Below are 20,133 nucleotides of genomic sequence, written 5' to 3'. Positions count from 1 at the left end.
CACCGACTATTGTTCAAGAGTGTGTTTTGGGGTCTATATATTGACTCAAGCGTATGGCGATGTCATTCAGTGAATTTGCTTCTATGTTTTTTTTGTTATCGGAAAGATGTTTAGATGTTTTTATGTATCTTCCGGGACCAGGCCGGCGGTTCTTTACTTTGATGTCCACTGTTAAACCCTCAGCCGGTTCGTTTTGAAATAGCCTAGAGGAGATCTGCTGCTTTCTATGACTGCTTGAAACAGTACCTGGGGAAGGGGAAACGAGCTTTCATTTCAGGGTTACATTTTATATTCATCTTTTTTCTGAGATAAACATCAGAGCGGAGTAGACTAACACCAGCAATCTGGTTGCGTTATTGTAATACTTTTTGGGGTTGTTACTTTGTTTCTGTGTGAACCATTTCTGAGCATACGGGAAAGGACTCGTGTGCATCGATGGTAAGTTGCAAGAATGCTGTTCTGCAACCTTAACCAAGGCCCCCTCTCTTGGTCGCTTTGATGTGTTGCTGCAATGCTTTGAAGTTGAGAAATGTAGGCTACACTTGTTGTTTTGTGGGCGAGAAAAGACCGTAGAATGGTTAAGTAAGGCAACTCTGAGATCGAGGATCAATGTTTTCGTGATTGTGAAGGCTGTAGAAGAGACTAATATTGGTTGATGTAGTTTACCGTAGTCTGAAAGAAGGGGAAAAGTGGGATGTATTCGGCAAGGTCCCCCCTCTCCCGCCTCCTCGAAATGTCGACACCCCCTCTGATCTACATAGAAGCAGTGCCTGAGTACTTTGGGGTCAGTTGTTGAATGGGACAGGGTACATTAGACTATTCCTATTGCATCAAGGACACATGTGGCTAAGTAAATCTAGTCCACTGTCGGATTACCATCACTTCCATCGAACTTTTTGTTGGATATATACCACTAAAGAGGACGGAGCATAAGCAAATGGGAATAGCTTTTTCTTCACTTTTTGCTGGACTCGGGTTTCGTTTTACAATGGTATGTGATGTAGCCTTGCCCATGTTATATACACTTCGCGAGCTGTTTTCTTTACGTAAAGCATGATGTTAATTTACGAGTAGTTGGGACACATTGATTGTTTATGCAAATCCTGTAAACAGACTAAGCGCTAGTAGAAATGTTACAATGTAACGTTGTTTTTATTGCGCAAAATAGTTTAGTGGCGCGTGGGTTTATGGCAAATTTGGCACAATATTGACAGTTTTACTTGTGACATTATTGAAGATGACGTAAAGTACTTCATAAAAAACTAGGATATCTCTTGTCTAGTCGCCTAGTAATATAGTATTGTGCATGGCTATCATATCGCGTTGTTCAGACACGTTGCCTAGTGCTCGCTGCCGTAATTATGTGTTGTAGCCTACATGTGAGCTGAAATGTAGTAGTCTAACTGCAAATTATTTCAGGAATTATAGGCTACTGTTGATCGTGATCATTGTACGGGGCTCTTATCCTCATCATTATAGGAACCTTAGGCCATTGTGGCGCATAGGATGTGTTTTCACTGTCTTGGATGGCTGGCTGTGTGATGTGCAACACTGGATGTATGAGGACAAGTGGTTCATGGGAACGCAATCCGTATGCATAATGCAGGTAACAGTATCGGAAGCACATTTAGACTGATAATTCATTTGAAATGAAAGCGGTTTCAGGTGATCTTTTTGATATGCGTAAAATATATTTTTGGTGCGTACTTGGTGAGGAATGTTGGCGATGTGAAACGATTGTTCTTGTCAACGGTCGTTTGATGTGACAAATCGATGCAGACTGTAAATATAGGTTGCTAAACCCCCATTTAGATTATAAATAGATTGATGAGACTAAACCTTTCATTTTTCTTTCTTTGCAAACCGGCGGGGATCTGAAAGGGACTGTTTACTTCATGTCTCCCTTTGAAGTTAGCTGGATCTGGCTTTGATTAGATCAACACTTTCTGTTTCAGAGTGAAAAGGAGCAGAGAAGCTCCCCCGCGGATTTAAGAGAGTGAGGAGGATTACAGTGGAGCTCATAGCAGGCACAACGGCACACACGGCAACCGGAGCTGGAGCCATGAGCAGAGCGCTTACAGACCATATCAGCAGTAGCTTCCGAGAAGATGCTCCCCGTCCCCCGGTGCCGGGGGAGGAGGGAGAGGCGTCATGCCATACTCCCAGCAAACATGCCAAAATGAGAGCCCAAAATAAGGCTAAAACTATCACCGTCGCGTCTCCCGGCTCCACGCCGAGGAGGAACGAGGATGGACTCGGGGAACCTGAGGGTAGCGCGTCGCCGGATTCACCCCTCGCCCGGTGGACCAAGTCGTTGCATTTTCTCCTTGGTGACCAAGACGGTGCTCACCTGTTCAGGACCTTTCTGGAGCGGGAGAAATGCGTGGACACGTTGGACTTTTGGTTCGCCTGCAACGGGTTTAGGCAAATGGACCTCAATGATACCAAAACGCTACGAGTTGCCAAAGCTATTTTCAAGCGGTACATTGAAAACAACAGCATTGTTGCCAAGCAGTTGAAACCTGCCACTAAAACCTACATAAGGGATAGTATTAAGAAGCAACAGATAGACTCTGCGATGTTTGACCAAGCACAAACGGAAATTCAGTCAACCATGGAGGAGAATGCGTACCAGATGTTCTTAACTTCCGACATATACCTTGAATATGTGCACACGGGGTGCGAGAACACGGCTTATGCCAACCATAGCGGTCTCGGGAGCCTCAAGTTGATGTGCGGATTTCTGCCACCTCTCATTGAGGAAGAGGAGTGGAGTTGTGACTTGAAGGCGAACACGTTAGCCTCTGTGGTTGGACTATCTGCTAATGCGCTACGGGCCACTGCTTCCATTCGGACTGCGGCGGAAGTGCTGGAGAATGGGTACAGGTAAGAGAATGCCTTAATTGAATTGATTATGTTTACTGTCTATCGAGTCATTTAATTGATCTTTTTTATTATGACTGTTTATCAATATGCTAATGTAGAATAGAGATCCTAAGGTTACTTAAGTGTATATTATTGGTGAATTAATTAGTTATTGGGCATGTTGTCTGGTAGATAATAGCATATAACTTGCATATAATTCAGTTATTAACGTGCTGTAAAGAGCAGATATGCATTTGAACTAGTTATTGCCCAGCTATGGTAATACAACGTATTTCCCTCAAATTCCATTATGAGATAAAAGATGCTCGATGGACAGAAAAAAATATCAAAGTTTGAAAAATGTCTGTTTGTCCTCTCTGCCCTGCAGTTAGTCAGGGGAGGGACATCAACGGACCTGGTCTTTCCTGTAAAGTAAATGGTGTATTGCAGTCAGCCCTTTGTTGGCGTGCTCAAGTTTCCTGTGCTTTGTAATCGCTCCTCCAGTAGTTAGAGGCATGAATTCAGACACTAAGCCTGCCTGGCTGGCTGTTGCAGCTAGTACATGAAACGAGTGATTCCGTTGTGAAGTTCTGCAATATTTCTACATTTCTCAGCCTATTATTAAGTAGTCCTATTATTACAGACTACAATGTAACACAGGCACACACACAGAGAGAAAGAGAGAGAGAGAGAGTGAGTGAGTGAGTAATGCCCAGAAGAGATATTGGCCTCTTGGTCCCGAGATCAAAGACAGTGTTTCTGGAAAGCATTTTGGGTTTGTTTCTTTTAAGATCTCTCGTCCCACACATTGTCCAACAGCTGCAAACTCTTCACGTCAGGAGCACTGTGAAAGTGTGGCTTCCATGCATCAAAGAGAGCCATTCCAAAGTTTGTCCGCCGAACTGTTCCCCTAGTTTGTCCGTACAATAAAAACAACATCTGGATATAATTATATCAGATTGGTTAGAGAGTGTCCTGTTCCTTTCCGTGTCCATAGGAGAGAGAAGAAAAAAAGTGATTTGAAAAAGGGGGAACTTTTCAAGGAAACACATTTGTCCTCTTGAACGAACCAGTAAAATGCTGTGGATGAAAGAGACTGTGAAATGCTTGTCGCGAAGAGGAGAAAAGTGTATGATAGTTTCGTGACAAGTTTTAAATGACTCGTATTTCCTCTAATTCATATTGAACTTTCATGCTAAAATAGTGTGCCAGGTCATTTGACCAGAGTTTTGCAGTGGGTTATGGGTTGACTGTCAGGGATATTAGTTCCTATGGCATGATATCTCTACACGCCGTAGCTAGCTATCAGGCTTGGGGACAGTGTTGCTGTGGCAGATATGATGTTCAGAAGGGGCCATGTTGAGTTGGGAACTGAAGGGGGACTCGGGGGTTGTTGACACGAGGGCACCTCCTCAGCTTCCTGGTGTGATCCGCACATTCTTGTGTTTCACTGAAGAAAAGGGATAGCCCCCACCCTTCCTTCTCCTCTCTTCCCCACCTTTTCCCTCTCATCTCTTCTTTCCCCTGCCCCTCACCAACTGTTTAGGTCAACACATTTCCATCTGAAACATGTGGAACTCATTTCGCTACTGCACTCAGATGACATTTTATCCCTTCAGAAGCGTAGCCACTCTCCTCCGAAACAACGTGAAAAAAAACCCATAGCCGGCGCAATGTCAAACCCCCGTTCTCCCTTTTCGCTTGTGATGTTTTTTCCTCGTCCTTTCTACCCACTGCTTTTATCTCGCCTTTTAGAGAAATCCCTCTGACAGAGCCTAAGCATGTGCTTTGGAGGGAGACCGAAACGGGGGAATCGTGAAAGAAAGAAAAAAGAGGGGGGGGGGGGGGAACCGAGAGCCCAGCTGCGCTAAATACCTGACTCTTTGCGCAAACCTCCAAAGGTCAGGTTTGAGCTGGGGCCTACGGCTTTAGTCATCCTCCCGGCAGTAGGCATTCTCATAAAGAAAGAGGCCCTCCTTCCCCCTTCCCTCTCTCTCTCTCTCTTTCTTTTGCGCTCTCTCTCCCCCTCAAGCTCAAGTTCTCCCCTCCTTCCTCCCGGGTCCACCCCCTTCACTAGTGGAACAGGAATGCAACACAGCAGGAGAGAGTAGAAAGAGAGGGGGGGAGAGAGAGAGACTTTAGAAGGATGGGAGGGGGGCTCGGTTGTAGGAGAAGAAGGAGGGGGTGTACAGAGGGGCCTGGATTTAAGGAGAGAAGACATGAGAGGGAGGGAGGGAGGGGGGGGAAACATTCTAAGAAAAGAGTACACTGCTTCAGAGAGTGGAAAAGTGCGGGAGTAGGGGCCTTGCCCAAACAAAAGGGTAGAGAGATAGCAGGAGAGCGAGGGGAAGTGGCTCTGTTGTCCATTCACATACAGCTGAGCTGCTCACTTCACTCACCCCCCCCAACCTCCCTGCCTGCATGATGGGGGAGGGGACATGAAAGGGAGAGAGAACATTTTAAAAAAAGAAAGAGAAAAACAGCTCCTCAGAGACAGGTTGTCACATTCCTGAGGCCCCAAAGTCTTGCGAAAGTGACTCTAATTATTCAAATCTGTTGGAACTCGGACTCCAAACACTTCAAAACAAACTTCAAACTTTCCCTTTAGCTCCAAAGCAAAGACTCTTGCTAAAACACAAGTAAACACACAAACTCCATTTACATAGCTAATAGAGGTTCACCAATGTAAGTCTCTGCATGGCACTGAGGTTTTTACTTGGGTTTCCGTAAAGAGATGGTGGAATATGTCGTGTGAAAGGGACCATATCAAGGACGGTTGCTGTTGTGTTTTGAGCAGGTCACACAGACGCGGAGACGCAGCCAGTCCCTACTTTGTCAACTCGGGCTATGTGTTCGCCCCCGCCACCAGTGCCAACGACAGCGAGATCTCCAGCGACGCCATGACGGACGACTCCATGTCCATGACCGACAGTAGTGTGTAAGTGTCCTCTCAGCATTCCCTTCAGGGTTTTCTCTGGAGTTTCTCACCATTTGACCCTGGTTGGGGGTCAACTCCATGTCCATTCTGAAAAATCATTTCACATTCAAAAGCTGGCTCCAGGCCTGCCTTTCTGAAGCATGCCTGAACGTCTATATATTCTGATTATTTAGCCATTCATTGAATACCTTTCATGGGTACGTATATGCGGGAAACAATTGGACTAAATGTCAAGTTGATCTGGGAAGCTGGTGCTTGTGTTGTGAAATGGAATGGGATGTTTAGGTTTGAATGATCCTTTCAGATTGAGTTCAGGTATTTCTATTAATGTATAAAGTGTCTCTAGGCCTCGGGGGAAGGGGGGGGGGTCTGTGAAAGTCATTATGTGGAAAAAATCTTTTGATGTCTATTCTGTTACAGGCGGAACTTCTTGATGGGGGGGGGGGGGGGGGGGGGGGGGGGGGGGGGGGGTGTTGTGGAGTGCTGCCTCGGTTTTCCTCAAAGTAGAAATGTATCCCACCCACCGTTCTGCCACAACAGCCTTGTTTTTTTGAAAAGAAGGGAAAGAGAGAGCGAGAGAGAGAGTGAGGGGAAATAGCCATTTGGACCTTAAGACAAACTCATTGAAACATTCTGGCAGCAAATGAAAGGGAGCTTACTCACATGGTGGCTCGGCTTCCTGCTCTGCTACTGGCCCTCTCTCCCTCTCTGCTGCTGCTGCGATCATGTGTCAGCGAGGCTTTCATGGAAGTTACTCATTCCTGAACCCCAGGATAGGGTCAGGAGGGACTCCCACTGCCCAGATTAGCACACCCCCAAAATCAACCCCCGTCCCCCCACCCTCTCTCCCCAACCTTCCTCCCTCACCCCTCCAACCCCAACGGCCCCCCTATTTCCCTCTACTCCCCCTCTCTCCTTCCCTCTCTCCTTCCCTCTCTCCTTCCCTCTCCTCCTGCACTCCGAGCCAATAGCAGGGGAACGGTGAGGGTTTGGCGTGCAAGGGAGTGAGAAAATAAAGTGCACGGAGGATAAAAGGCTTAACTGAATCGCTTTCAGCCTATTGTTAGCCGAGGGGAGCTTAGGGGGATAAGAGGGGTGGCTGTCTGCTTTGAAAATTACTTGCACAACTGAATAGGAGATGCCCGTAAAGTAAGGGCCCGTGAAAGAGTGCACGGTCTGTTTTCTTCTTCTTTTCCCATATGCATCGCCACCACAACCATCACAAAGGGCCATCGCGTAGGGCTGGCTCGCTAGGGTTGATTAAAAACGCAACAGGAGAGAGAGAGAGAGAGAGAGATGTGGTGTTTTTGGAAGGAGTTGTGTGTTCGTTTGGTACGTTGTTTTGTTGTGAATTGTACCTTTTTTTTTGTCACAAGTTGGCGAAGTATCAGTTTTGATACTTGTGAGAAGTATGCCGCTCGTCAATGTGCGTTATTAGCAGTGCTATCTAGGCTCCAGCTGGTAATGCCCGTGTAAGTAGAACCCCGAGGCATACAAACCCAGAGTCATTTGACCAAACGATGTATTCATTGGAGAAAATAGATCCCACTTGAATTCAGTCACGTCTTTTTCCTGCAACGGTCTTCAGGTGAATTATTAAAACATCTTACGTTACAAAGTGTAGCGCCTAGCAATGGCCTGCCCTGCACAGAGTTCTTTGAGCCTTTGACAATCTCATGTCCGCCTGCTCACTCTCTCGCTCTCTCACACACACACTCTCTCTCTCTCTCTCTCTCTCTCTCTCTCTCTCTCTCTCTCTCTCTCTCTCTCTCTCTCTCTCTCTCTCTCTCTCTCTCTCTCTCTCTCTCTCTCTCTCTCTCTCTCTCTCTCTCTCTCTCTCTCTCTCTCTCTCTCTCTCTCTCTCTCTCTCTCTCTCTCTCTCTCTCTCTCTCTCTCTCTCTCTCTCTCTCTCTCTCTCTCTCTCTCTACCCCTCACTGATTTGTAATAAAAAACACAGCTTCCTCCTCCTCATTGGGGGGAACAATTTGATTAGTGTGTCCTTTTATAGTTTGTTGTAAGGCACACTGCAAATTTGAATCTCATTTCCTGATAAAGAACAAGAGGAGGGGGGGCCAAATAATTTTTCTCTCTCTTTTTGCTTATATCTTATTTATGGATTTACTTGGACGCTAGGGAATGCCGCTGCGCTAACTTCAAACATTACCTTATCTTACAAACCAGCCTTTTGATGTTGCCGAGATCAGAGGCTTGCTGGCGGAACACTTGCCAAATGAAGATGGCAGCGAGCGCATATGTGCATGAGTGTGAGATTTCAGAGAGGCAGCGGAAAAACTAGCGTTTGGGCTAGGTCAGACACTTCTGAGCAACGCAAAAAGGCCAAGATAATTGGCCAGGCTTAAATGGCAGCGGACTGGAAAAGCACACATTGGAGGGCGAGAGAGAGAAAAATATGTATTTTCTTCCCCCTTGCCACTGCCTAAAGGATGAACTGTCCAGAGACGCTTGTTTTTGTCAGCTACATCATGGCCATTTTTTCTTTATGTCAAACCTGCACATCTTACACCGCTTTTAAAGCAAGATCGCTAGCCCCTCGAGTGGCAGCATTCTAGGCTTCTTCTCTTAGCCAGCTTTCTCAAGGTAGTCCTTGTTACTGAGGCTGGAATTGAAAGCACCTCACTTGGCTGCCATTTTGAAAAATCAGGCCCTTCCAGTGTTGACAAGGACTGATGGGAAGTTATCAGTGGGACACTTTTGAACCCCAGCGCCGGGATTTTTAACATATCTCCCCCCATTGTCCCGGTGTGTTTTTGTTGCCTTGGCTTCAAGGCCCTTCAAGGGCTCCTCTGGTCTTTGATTTGGGCTGTGATGTGCCCACCCGGGGGGGAAGGGGGGTGGTGGCAGTCAGGGTGGTGCTGTGTTGTTCACTTCAGTGATGATCAGCCTCCCCTCAGGGTTCTGGCCACATTGCTAGGCTAATGTCTTTTCACGCCGCTAATACATTGTGGTTATTACTTGGTTCTAAGCAAAGAGAAAGGAAAGAAAAATTGAAATGTTTCTATGGAGATAGCTATGTAGGGGTTAGCGTGCTAGTTTGCTAACTAACCCCTGGCTCTTCAGGGGACATTTTGAGTGACATGTGACTGTGTTATTGACCCTGTTTCCTACCTGTGTCCCTTCTGGCAGAGATGGGATCCCTCCATACAAGCTGGGCACCAAGAAGCAGCTCCAGCGGGAGATGCACCGCAGCGTGAAGATCAACGGCCTGGTCTCGCTACCCCACTTTCCCGTGAGTCCCGCTTCTTGTTTACTTCCTGTTTTTTCCTTCCTGATGTCTTTATACACAGTGTCTTTTATATCTTTAAAACTCCACAAACTTTTCTCAATCCCCGTTTACAACCGGTTCCCTTTCTCCCCGTTGGGAACTGTATGAATGCACAATGTAAAAAAAATAAAAAATAAAAAAATAAAATAAAATAAGAAAATCGTTGATAATAATGATGATGGTGATATTGAGGATGATTATCATTAGAGGTCAGGGGTCACAGAACCCGAGCCTTGTGATGCTCCTTAAATCAGCCAGCTTACTACTCAGCCCTGTGCTTTGATCATGGCGATGAATGGATGGGACCCAGGTTGCCTGGCCTCTTTATTGACAACCTCCAACAGAGCCCTCCCCACTCACACACACTCCCATTTTGTGACAGTAGCCCCCCCTACCCCCAACCCAACCCCCATATGACTCTCACCAACCCCCACTGCCTGTAGTGTCATGTGCAAGCAGGGGCCTCTAAATGCTTGGTACTTCATGGCACAGCTCCCGGGCTTGGAGTGGTTAGATTGGGCACCCGTGTCCGAAAACAAGCAATGCAAATAGTTTTGTCCTCTTCCCTTCACAATGTGTTTGTGTACTGTCTCGGTGCATAGGGAAGGCTTTGTGTGTGTGGGTGTGTTGTGTAGGGAGGGTTGTAGCCAAGTAGAAGGGGCCCTTGTTGTCTGTTTCTCTCTCTCTCTCCTCGCTCCCTCCCTTCCCCACTTGCTCTCCTTTTAATGTCGCCCTCCTGATTTGGAGATGGCTCGGGCTCCCAAGATGCACCAGCCCCAGCCAGCGGCCCCTCTCGCTCCTTTCTTCTGTCTTCCCTTCATCGTCTCTACAAAGAGATGAGAGGAACAACAACAAAAAAAGAGAGTCAAATCAAGAAAGCCAGTGCGCCAAATAATAATACAGAACAGAAGATGAGAGAAGCCGGCACATATAGTTAGAGAAAAATAGGATAATGCGACTACAGTACCTCAGAGCTGCACTGCGTGCAGTCAGGAAATAAATGAACACTTCCCCTTAGATCTCCCCGGTATTTGACTTCTCTATCTTCCTCTCCTTTGCTCCCTCACCTCCCTCACCTCCCTCCCTCACCTCCCTCACCTCCCTCACCTCCCTCCCTCCCTCCCTCCCTCCCTCCCTCCCTCCCTCCCTCCCTCCCTCCCTCACCTCCCTCCCTCACCTCCCTCACCTCCCTCACCTCCCTCCCTCACCTCCCTACCTCTCAACACTTCTCTCAGTCCTCCCCCTCCTTTCTTCTTCCTCTTTTTGTTTTAATATTGTCCCCCTCTCTTTTTTTTCTCTGCCTCCTCCGCCGACTGTCGATATCTGTCTTTTTATTCGGGGAGATTTAAAGCCGCGTGTCCGTCCCACCCCAAGGGTTGGAGTGTTTGATGTTTGACAAGGGCCCCTTTGAAGTGTGCTGACTTCAGAGGCTGCCTCTGCTGATGGCTTGGTCAGAGTACAGCGGGAGCAGGCGGGGGCCCTCCTCCTCGGAGCCAGGCCAACTGCTACCCCCCCCCTCCTCTATCCCGCTACCCCGCCGACGGGCATGCGGTGCCAAGGACAGTGGGCATGGGGAGGGGGTATCGGGCTAGGGGTTAGCCCAGGGGCAAGGGCATCAAATGAGGCCTATAGAGTTAGAGTAGAGGGCACTGGAGGAATCAGGGGGCAAACTAGGGACAACTAACTCACACTCACTCAAACACACATTCAAAAGTGTCCATCCTCCCATCTCGCCCCTACAGAGGACACACAGGCTGCCTAAGGAGATGACACCGGTGGAGCCCTCGGCCTTCGCCGCCCAGCTCATCTCCAGACTGGAGAAACTGAAGAGGGAGCGGGACACCATGAGCTCCCTGGAGGAGAGGCTACAGCAGATCCAGGAGGTAAGAAAACCCCCCCCTTCCCACTACATTGGTACATCCCACCTCACTCCCCAACCCACCTGCATTGAGCAATGAGCTTTGGAACGTTCCATTGCGACCTAGTTTAGGTGACTCCCCGGGCCTGAACCCCATCTTTGCTACCTAGAAAGAGAATGTAGCTAGGAGGAGCCATGTGAGAAGTTAGGGTTGTAGCTAGGAGGAGCCATGTGCGAAGTTAGGGTTGTAGCTAGGAGGAGCCATGTGAGAAGTTAGGGTTGTAGCTAGGAGGAGCCATGTGCGAAGTTAGGGTTGTAGCTAGGAGGAGCCATGTGAGAAGTTAGGGTTGTAGCTAGGAGGAGCCATGTGAGAAGTTAGGGTTGTAGCTAGGAGGAGCCATGTGCGAAGTTAGGGTTGTAGCTAGGAGGAGCCATGTGCGAAGTTAGGGTTGTAGCTAGGAGGAGCCATGTGCGAAGTTAGGGTTGTAGCTAGGAGGAGCCATGTGAGAAGTTAGGGTTGTAGCTAGGAGGAGCCATGTGAGAAGTTAGGGTTGTAGCTAGGAGGAGCCATGTGAGAAGTTAGGGTTGTAGCTAGGAGGAGCCATGTGAGAAGTTAGGGTTGTAGCTAGGAGGAGCCATGTGAGAAGTTAGGGTTGTAGCTAGGAGGAGCCATGTGAGAAGTTAGGGTTGTAGCTAGGAGGAGCCATGTGAGAAGTTAGGGTTGTAGCTAGGAGGAGCCATGTGAGAAGTTAGGGTTGTAGCTAGGAGGAGCCATGTGAGAAGTTAGGGTTGTAGCTAGGAGGAGCCATGTGAGAAGTTAGGGTTGTAGCTAGGAGGAGCCATGTGAGAAGTTAGGGTTGTAGCTAGGAGGAGCCATGTGAGAAGTTAGGGTTGTAGCTAGGAGGAGCCATGTGAGAAGTTAGGGTTGTAGCTAGGAGGAGCCATGTGAGAAGTTAGGGTTGTAGCTAGGAGGAGCCATGTGAGAAGTTAGGGTTGTAGCTAGGAGGAGCCATGTGAGAAGTTAGGGTTGTAGCTAGGAGGAGCCATGTGAGAAGTTAGGGTTGTAGCTAGGAGGAGCCATGTGAGAAGTTAGGGTTGTAGCTAGGAGGAGCCATGTGAGAAGTTAGGGTTGTAGCTAGGAGGAGCCATGTGAGAAGTTAGGGTTGTAGCTAGGAGGAGCCATGTGAGAAGTTAGGGTTGTAGCTAGGAGGAGCCATGTGAGAAGTTAGGGTTGTAGCTAGCTAGCTGACTCTTCCTCCTTGATTCCAAGAGTCTTTGCGTGCGGTCTTGCTTCAGAAAGAATTGAACCGACTAAGGGTCTGCCGTGCAGTTTAGCGACTTCTTCTCCGAAAGTCTCTTCTTTCCGAGGAAGTTTCAAACTTATGTTTCCTGACACACTTGAAGTATCTTCAAATGGTTAGCGCTTAGCGCTCAACTCTCCAGTGGCGTAATGCTGAGTGTGTGTAGTGCCGGTCTCTTTGTGAGCCTGGGCTCGCTGTGCATTATAGATGAAGAATGAAGAAGCTGGGACACAAGTGGAACCAGGGTGAAAGGAACTGAAAGTCAAATCAAGTCACGCCGTAGAATTGGTCTCGGCTTCTTCACAAGGCAATACAGTACATGGTGTTTGTCGCAGCGTTTTGCGTTGCGTTGGTTGGGTTTAGCAAGCTAGCGATGCTTGTAGTTGTAGTATTATGGAATTGAGTAGGTTATATTGTCCCTGTACTTCTATTTTGCGTCCATGTTCTTAAGCATTACGTCTGTGTGTGTGTGTAGGAGGAGGAGAGGGATGAGAGCGACCTCTCCAGCGCCGTCCCCCTCCACCACCCCCTGCTTCACACCTCGTCCGGCGCCGACGAGGACGCCCAGGCCATCCTAGACGAGCACCTATCCCGGGTGCTCAAGACGCCCGGGTGCCAGTCGCCCGGCGTGATCCGCCACTCGCCCCGCTCGGGCTCTCCCGACCGGCCCTCCCCCGCCGTGGTCCCTTTCCTGGGGCCCTCATATCCGGGGGCCTCCAAGGGCCCGTTGGCTGGGAGCAGGCAGTCGACCAAGCACATCCACCACCACTACATCCACCACCACACCGCCACCGGCCCCAAGAGCAAGGAGCAGATCGAGGCCGAGGCGGCGCAGCGCATTCAGTGCCTCTGTCCCCCAGGGGGCGCCGACTACTCCGACTTCACCCCCGGGTCAGTTCACATACAATATCACCTGTACCGGGGTCCGTTCACAATTCACAAGTACACCACATTTACTTTAGAGTTGTGCTGGGGTCAGTTCACATACACTTCACATACAACTACATTTACCTTAGGGCTGTACTTGGGTCAGTGATTTAAAACTGTTCACTTATCTTATGGATATGTCTCAGCATAGCTAGTTCTGATGGTTTTGCTTGAGTTTCATTGAGACTGATGTGACGAGCTGCATCGTTCCTATCGCTAGTGCTTGTTATAGATGTAGCGCTTCGTCATGGAATAGTCCCATGTAACCCCCTCCTCTCTGTCTCCCTCCAGCCGCTGCGGCAGTTTGTCCAAGCGGCCGGGGAAGCCGTGCGAAGGCACACGCCCGAGCCAGGCTAACGGCGGTGACGGGGTCACGTCCCCGCCCCACCTGCCCCTGGACTCCACGGACCGCTCGCAGAACGTCTGGCAGTGGATCCTGGAGAGCGAGAGGCAGGGCAAGAACAAACCTCACGGCGGCACTCAGGGCCTGAAGAAGAGCCACCTCCCGGAACCCTCCACGCCCAAGACCCTTCCCGGCCGAACGCACTCTTCCTGGGGAGGCGTGGGCGGCATGGGGGGTCACCTCCGTGGAGGTCACCATCCGGCCCACCCCTTCATCCAGGACCCGGCCATGCCCCCCCTGCCCCCGCCCAACACTCTGGCCCAGTTAGAAGAAGCCTGCAGGAGGCTAGAGGAGGTCTCCAAGCCCCCCAAACAGAGGTAGGCACACATACACTCATATAGCCCCTCTTTGTCCTAGCTTGTGACGTATAGTCATTTACAATGAGCCAAATGACTCTATCCAAATGAAGTGAGGGGTTTTCTGAAAATGTTTGACTTCAGGCGACTGTTGAAGCCTACACCTGTTTCCCAGTGTTTCCTCCATCTGTGTCGTGAATACTGATGCCGTGTATCTCATTCTATTGCATCTTTTGTCTTTCTATGTGGCTGACAGGCATTCGACGTCCAGCCTTCAAAGAGACAGGAGTCAATCTGTGCCTTTCCCCAGTGGAAACCCACCTCTGTCCAGCCCCGCACTTCAAACAGACGAGTGCGTTCATCTCCCTCCCTCTCTCCCTTTGCTCTCGCTGCCTCTCTTTCTCTCTCTGATTTCCCCTCGATAGGGATAGTGTGAGTCAGCATGTCTCTCCCTTTGAAGTCCTCTTTTCTCCTTCGCTTTTAATCATTTAAGATTAAACACGATGGGCGTAGTCTGACACAGTCCTCTCGCATATACACACACACACACACCAGCGGATACACAGACGTACACATGGAAGTTAACGACCCCTGGTTGTTATTTTGGCCCTCTCTTCGCTACCTCGGCCCTGTGTGTGTTGGTGTGTGTACGTATGTGTGTGTGTGTAGGGCAGCTTGGTTGTGTTTGATGATGGGGCCGTAGCCACCTGACTGCCAGGGTCTTTTTGAGATTTAATTGGCTGACCTTCAGCGGGCCAGCTGTCTAAGGCTAGCAGGCGCCCCGCGTCTGAAGTATAGGACCCCGGAAAGGCCCCTGGAAGTGAACGAGGAAGTGTGTGTGTGTGTGGGATGAAACGCACAGACACACACCTGTAGTTGGGTCAGGTTCACCTTACCTGAGCTAATCCTCACTAAATCCCGCTCATTCACTTCTGCCTAACTTCCCAACCAACAGTTACACACTGCCCATGTTAAGAGTGTTCGTTGCTCTGGATGAGAGTTCTTCGCTACGGTTATGCTTTCTCTGTCTAATGTGTTGCTTGTCTCTCTGTTTCCAGGTGGAAAGAGCCAAAGAAGTCGATTAGTGGCGTGAGCGTGTCTGGCTGTGACCTGGTGGTCACCTACTTCTTCTGTGGTGAGGAGATCCCCTACCGCAGCATGATGAAGACACACAGTCTCACCCTGGGACACTTCAAGGAGCAGCTTAGCAAAAAAGGCAATTACAGGTAAACGCCTAGACTAACACACACACACACACACCTGTAATATACATCTACGGGTAAACACACACACACACACATCTTTCACGCACAACACACCTTTAATGTACAACTCTAGGTGAACACACCCCTTTCAAACACACATTTCATGCACAACACACACTCTCTTTCTGAAGAGCGTGTTTGTGTGTGTGTGTGTGTGTGTGTGTGTGTGTGTGTGTGTGTGTGTGTGTGTGTGTGTGTGTGTGTGTGTGTGTGAGTGAGTGTGTGTATGTGTGTGTTTGTGTAGGAACTAAATGTGTGTGAAAAGCTGGAGTTCTCAGCTTTGTATGTGGAGTAGTGAGAAAGAAGAGTAGAACTCTGGCTGGGGGGGGGGGGGGGGGTCGATCCACTGTACAGGGAGGAAAGGAAAGGGGGGGGGGGGGGGGATTTACTGGAGTGATATTTGGTTCACATCTGCTATTGATTTCCATAGTAAGGCAGTCTTAATAAGGATGGCTTTGAAGTCCAGGCCTTTTATTTTGTGCACAGACTCAACACGCCACTGCGAGGCCCCCGATATTCCTCCTCCTCCCAAGGATTGCGTCAGGCAGAATCACGGGCACCTTTTTCTCCTTTAGATTCAGTTATAATGTTGATTTAACATTTAAAAAAGAGTTTTGCACGAGTTGTCGAAATGACTGGCGTTTTGTTTGGTAGTCGTTGAAAGTGGCTATGACTTCATAAAGTTAAGAATTCGAGAGAGACAATCGTTTCACACAATGTCACCTTCAAGGAACCTACACCTAAAGGGTACACCAGAGTAAAGTAGAGTATTTCATGACCGTCATTATGTATAGGTTGTAGCACACCAAAGAGACAAAGTATTCCCGAGACATCAGTATCTCGATTCTAACCCCCCCCCCCCATCCACATCTGCCTGTCAGTCCGAGATAAACCCAGCCAAGCAACTCATCACACCCCCACTATACCGTAACTCTTCCGCGGGAAAGAAAGGGCGATTTTTGAAGCCGATGGCTCTAATGGCCCAGAATGTGTGGAGTTGGTTCATTTCAACATGGCAGCAGAACAGTACTCGGCCACGCTGCCAGACGATATCGGTGCCAGATGTTGCACGGAGAGAAATGTTTTGCCATATATAACACGATCCAATGGAAACACTCCTTTTCTCTCCCTCCCTATTCTCCATCTTCACTTCTCTCTCTCTCCCCCTTTCTCTCGTTTCCTCCCTTTCTCTCGCTCGCTCTTTGAAAAGAAGCGCAATGCCTTTGAACTATTTGTTGGTGAAGATGGAGCCCGTTCCTTTTAAAGAATAGGGTTGTGATTAAATGGCAGGAGACACAATCATCTATTTAGATTTTTCGTGCCGCGAGGAGGCACTTAACTAAGGCACTTAACCTTATTAGTTTCAGTATCAGTAGTCTCAGTGTTCAGGCTTCCGGAAAGGTTCGAGGCCCTTTGTTTCACGGCAGCCTTCGACCATGTTGAAAATGCATCATGCCAAAAACCATAGCGACACCCAACCATCCAAACCACACCCTCAAAAATCCCAGTCGGGGGTTTTTACGACACACAAACCTTGACCAGAGACCCTAGCAGCTGTACGACGCTTCCTCAACCCTCCCTCGCCATTAACCCGCCGTTTGCCCAACCCTCTCTTAAGTACGACTAAAAACACGAAGAAGTGGAGGGGAAAACATGTGTTTTTTAAAAACGCGCTACACGTGTTGTTTGTATGACTTGTAGGTCGGCGTTGCTCATAAAAACAAAGGGGGGGGGGGGGGACATACATGGGTAAAATGAGGCATTTTCCATTACAAAGCTTATCATTAAATCTCCCCCGCTGGTCATCACTGCCTTTAAGCTAGGGGAGAAGAAATCATTAGGAACTCTAGTCAGTGGACTTCATAGACCTGAGCTGAATCAACCCTGGGATTTTGGGGGGAGGGAGGGAGGGAGTGGTGAGGGGGAGGTGACTCCTTGATCTCCAGGAGACTGTCTGGATTGGTGTCCTCCTCCTCCTCGTGGGGTGTCGGCCTTCGGGCCCGGCCTGCGTCCAATCTATCACACCCACGGAGGGGGTCCGGGAGACCTGCTCCTCTCTTCTCCTCTCTTTCACTCTCCCTATTTTCTCTGCTGGTGATCGGAAAGCTGCCCAGAGTTTCACTGTGTGTGTGTGTGTTTCATTGACTCTCTCTGTCTCTGTGTGTGTCTCCATAGTTGTCTCTAGCAGTGTGTTAGTAGGTGTGTGTGGGGCGTGCAGTGACAGGCAGACTCTCAGGCACCTGAAATGTCAGCCCTAGTGAAAGGAAGGCCCTTCATTTGACAGTGGGGCACAATTAAAAGGCCAGGCTAGACAAGGGGAGCTCAGTGCTAAGGGGGGGGGCCTTAAGACCGGAGAGGAGGGGGGGGGGGGGGGGCTTAAGACAGGTCCTAATTAGCCCTTCAACTTTAATGAGACCTTCCAGGACAGATAGGCATCTGTACAATGGCCAGCAGTCAAGTTCCTTTAGCTCCCTCTCTCTCTTTGGTCTCCGCTGCTGCTGCTAATTCCTTGAAATGATCACTGACAGAGCTCAACCCAACCTGGCAACCCAAACTAGTTGGAGTGGTTGGGGTTGCCGGGTTGGGTTGAGTTCTGTTTGTCAGTGGTGTTGGTGGTGCGCAATGTAGTCAATCTTTGTTCTTTGAAGTGAGAGGGATGGCGCGGAACTGTGTGACTAAGGCAGTTTGGTTACAGGGTTGAGTCATCGTGTGCGTGGAGTTGTATGTGTAGGTGCTGAGAAACTGTTCTCATGGTACAAAATACTATTTTTAGCACTCGCTCGTCCATAGTGTCAAGTTAAAGAGGAAGACGCCATGCTAGTTGTTTTTTACTCTCGAAACACCTTTTCTGACCATGCCCCCCTCTCTCTCTCTCTCTGTCTCGTTTCTCTCCAGGTACTACTTCAAGAAGGCCAGCGACGAGTTTGAGTGCGGGGCCGTGTTCGAGGAGGTATGGGAGGACGGCGCCCTTCTGCCCATGTACGAGGGCAAGGTCCTGGGTAAGGTGGAGAGGATGGACTGATGCCGCCCTTATGCCCACCCTACCTTACCCATCAACCAAATACCCAACCTCCAGGGCACAGACTGTCGCGAGGAACCGGAGTGATTGACTTGATTGGGGGAAAACGCTCCAGACTTTCTTTTCTACTATTAGGCTAAATAAGAGTTAATATATCCAGCACAAGAGGAGTGTGATTGAAGGAACACGAGCCAATGAAGTATGCCGAACCCAGAAGAGGCCCCGCCCCCCCTGACTTTCTAAACCAATCAGCCTTAGAAACACAAGGGAACGACACTACAGACAGAGAGAGAGACGGTAACGTTGTGAGAACGTTGCGTCGCTCCCTGATCACCTGCAATGGACTGGCGACGGCGCCAGACGCCCCGCTAATGCCGCCACCTGCTCTTATAACGTTGTGCAAACGTTGCTACAACCTGAAACGTCTATACGTGTGCATATACATACATGAAAGTATGTGTATATATACACATGTATCATATTCTATCGATGCGTTTTTGTCATGATTTGAAAGTTTGAGTATTTATTGAAAAAATGTCCTCTCCCTCCCTCACCTTCAACTTGTCTTACCCACCACCCACCCACCCACCAAACCAACCCAACCCTGTCCCCCATGTCCAGTTGATGGACAAGCTGCTTCGAGTATTGGGAGAATACTGTGGTGATTTTTTTTTAAATTTACCTTGTAATGTCACAAAGGTCACGACACTAGCCTAGTGCCCCCCCACTTCCCCTAACCCCCCCCCCTTTACCACTGTCCAACCTCACTGTACCAGGGGTCTGCTGAGACTGAACCTTCCACTGTCGTAGTAAACCAACCAACAACCCAGTCTTAATATATGCTGCTGATGTGTGTTCTCTTCCGTTTCTAAGCCAGAGTAAGAGTAGTTGCTTTTCTCTCACTCCAGCACCGAGCTCTCTCCTTTTTAGTTGTTGTGCCTTTGTTTCGTGGACCAGGCACCACACGGGGAAAGACGCGAAAGAAAGACGAGGAAGAGACATGAATTAGGATTAGGTGAACAGAGAGGACCTGGAGAAAGAAAGTGTTTACAGCGAGCACACCAAAATAACCTTGTCTCTGCTTCTATTGAAATGAACCACCTCTCCAGGAAGCGCTGGCTTAATATCGCCCACGTTTCAAAATGGCTTCCGTTCCATATTTATTAGCAACGACAAAACGTTTCAGAAATGTTGCTCCAATAGCTTTTGAATGTCGTGAAAAGAACATCTTAAACTACGGAGCTCCTGTATACATTTGTAATTATGCATTTTTTGAAGTATGGATAAAAGGACACAAACACTATTGCTAGTGTTTTTATGAGTACAGCACCTGTGCCTACATGGATGCCATACCATGTACTACCCTGATTCAGGGTGTTAATAATTATTCCCTTGGTTTTCAGAAGGGTTTTATGTTGAAAATATTTTTTTATGCATTTAATAATATCCCGTAGTCATGTTATTTGTATTTACGCCATGTTTTTGTTTCGTTCTATCTAAACTGTAAATTATACATTATATACAGAGTTTCATTTCAAGATTTACCTGGACCTATAATTATTGTAATTATTAAGAGATGTAGCCTTTTATTAAAGTTTTATATTTTTCAAATGAAAATGAAAGCTTTTGTTGTCTGCTCATTTCTGTTGTTCAGTTGCAAACGAGAATGCTTTGATCACGTGATAATGCCTATGACATTAACGACAAAACTCTCCTCTTTGGAGAAACATTCAAGAAACAAGATGACATTTCTACCTTCTTCTTCAGATCACTCCAATTGAACGCTTCATTCACGTTAGGATTCTGTAGTTCTATGCAGGATTGGAATCTGTATGATCCAAAAAGTTTGTACAAGACAGCTGCAGAATGATAACTGTAAACTGAAGGGGCTCAATACTGACGGAAGTGGGCATTGCGTTACTCATGGCCCATGGGGTAGACAGATGTAGCCCTGTGTCCCAAATGGCGCCCAATTCC

General features: G+C 48.4%; 1 protein-coding gene across 1 annotated transcript; it reads left to right on the top strand.

The window, feature by feature from the left end:
• Positions 1-628: 628 nt before the first annotated feature.
• On the top strand, positions 629-19,758 carry LOC120032961 (axin-2-like). The gene is made up of 10 exons (XM_038979237.1): positions 629-991; positions 1,956-2,886; positions 5,663-5,803; positions 8,949-9,051; positions 10,830-10,970; positions 12,722-13,137; positions 13,465-13,893; positions 14,129-14,224; positions 14,931-15,098; positions 18,033-19,758. The coding sequence occupies exons 2-10, from the start codon at positions 2,063-2,065 to the stop codon at positions 18,157-18,159; spliced, it is 2,445 nt and encodes an 814-aa protein (XP_038835165.1). The 5' UTR covers positions 629-991; positions 1,956-2,062; the 3' UTR covers positions 18,160-19,758.
• The last annotated feature ends 375 nt before the right edge of the window (positions 19,759-20,133 follow it).

Source organism: Salvelinus namaycush, chromosome 39, assembly GCF_016432855.1.
Source record: "Salvelinus namaycush isolate Seneca chromosome 39, SaNama_1.0, whole genome shotgun sequence".
In the NCBI taxonomy this organism is placed as follows: domain Eukaryota; kingdom Metazoa; phylum Chordata; class Actinopteri; order Salmoniformes; family Salmonidae; genus Salvelinus; species Salvelinus namaycush.
Note: the sequence above shows the minus strand (reverse complement) of the source record. Positions and strands in the feature narration are given on the sequence as shown.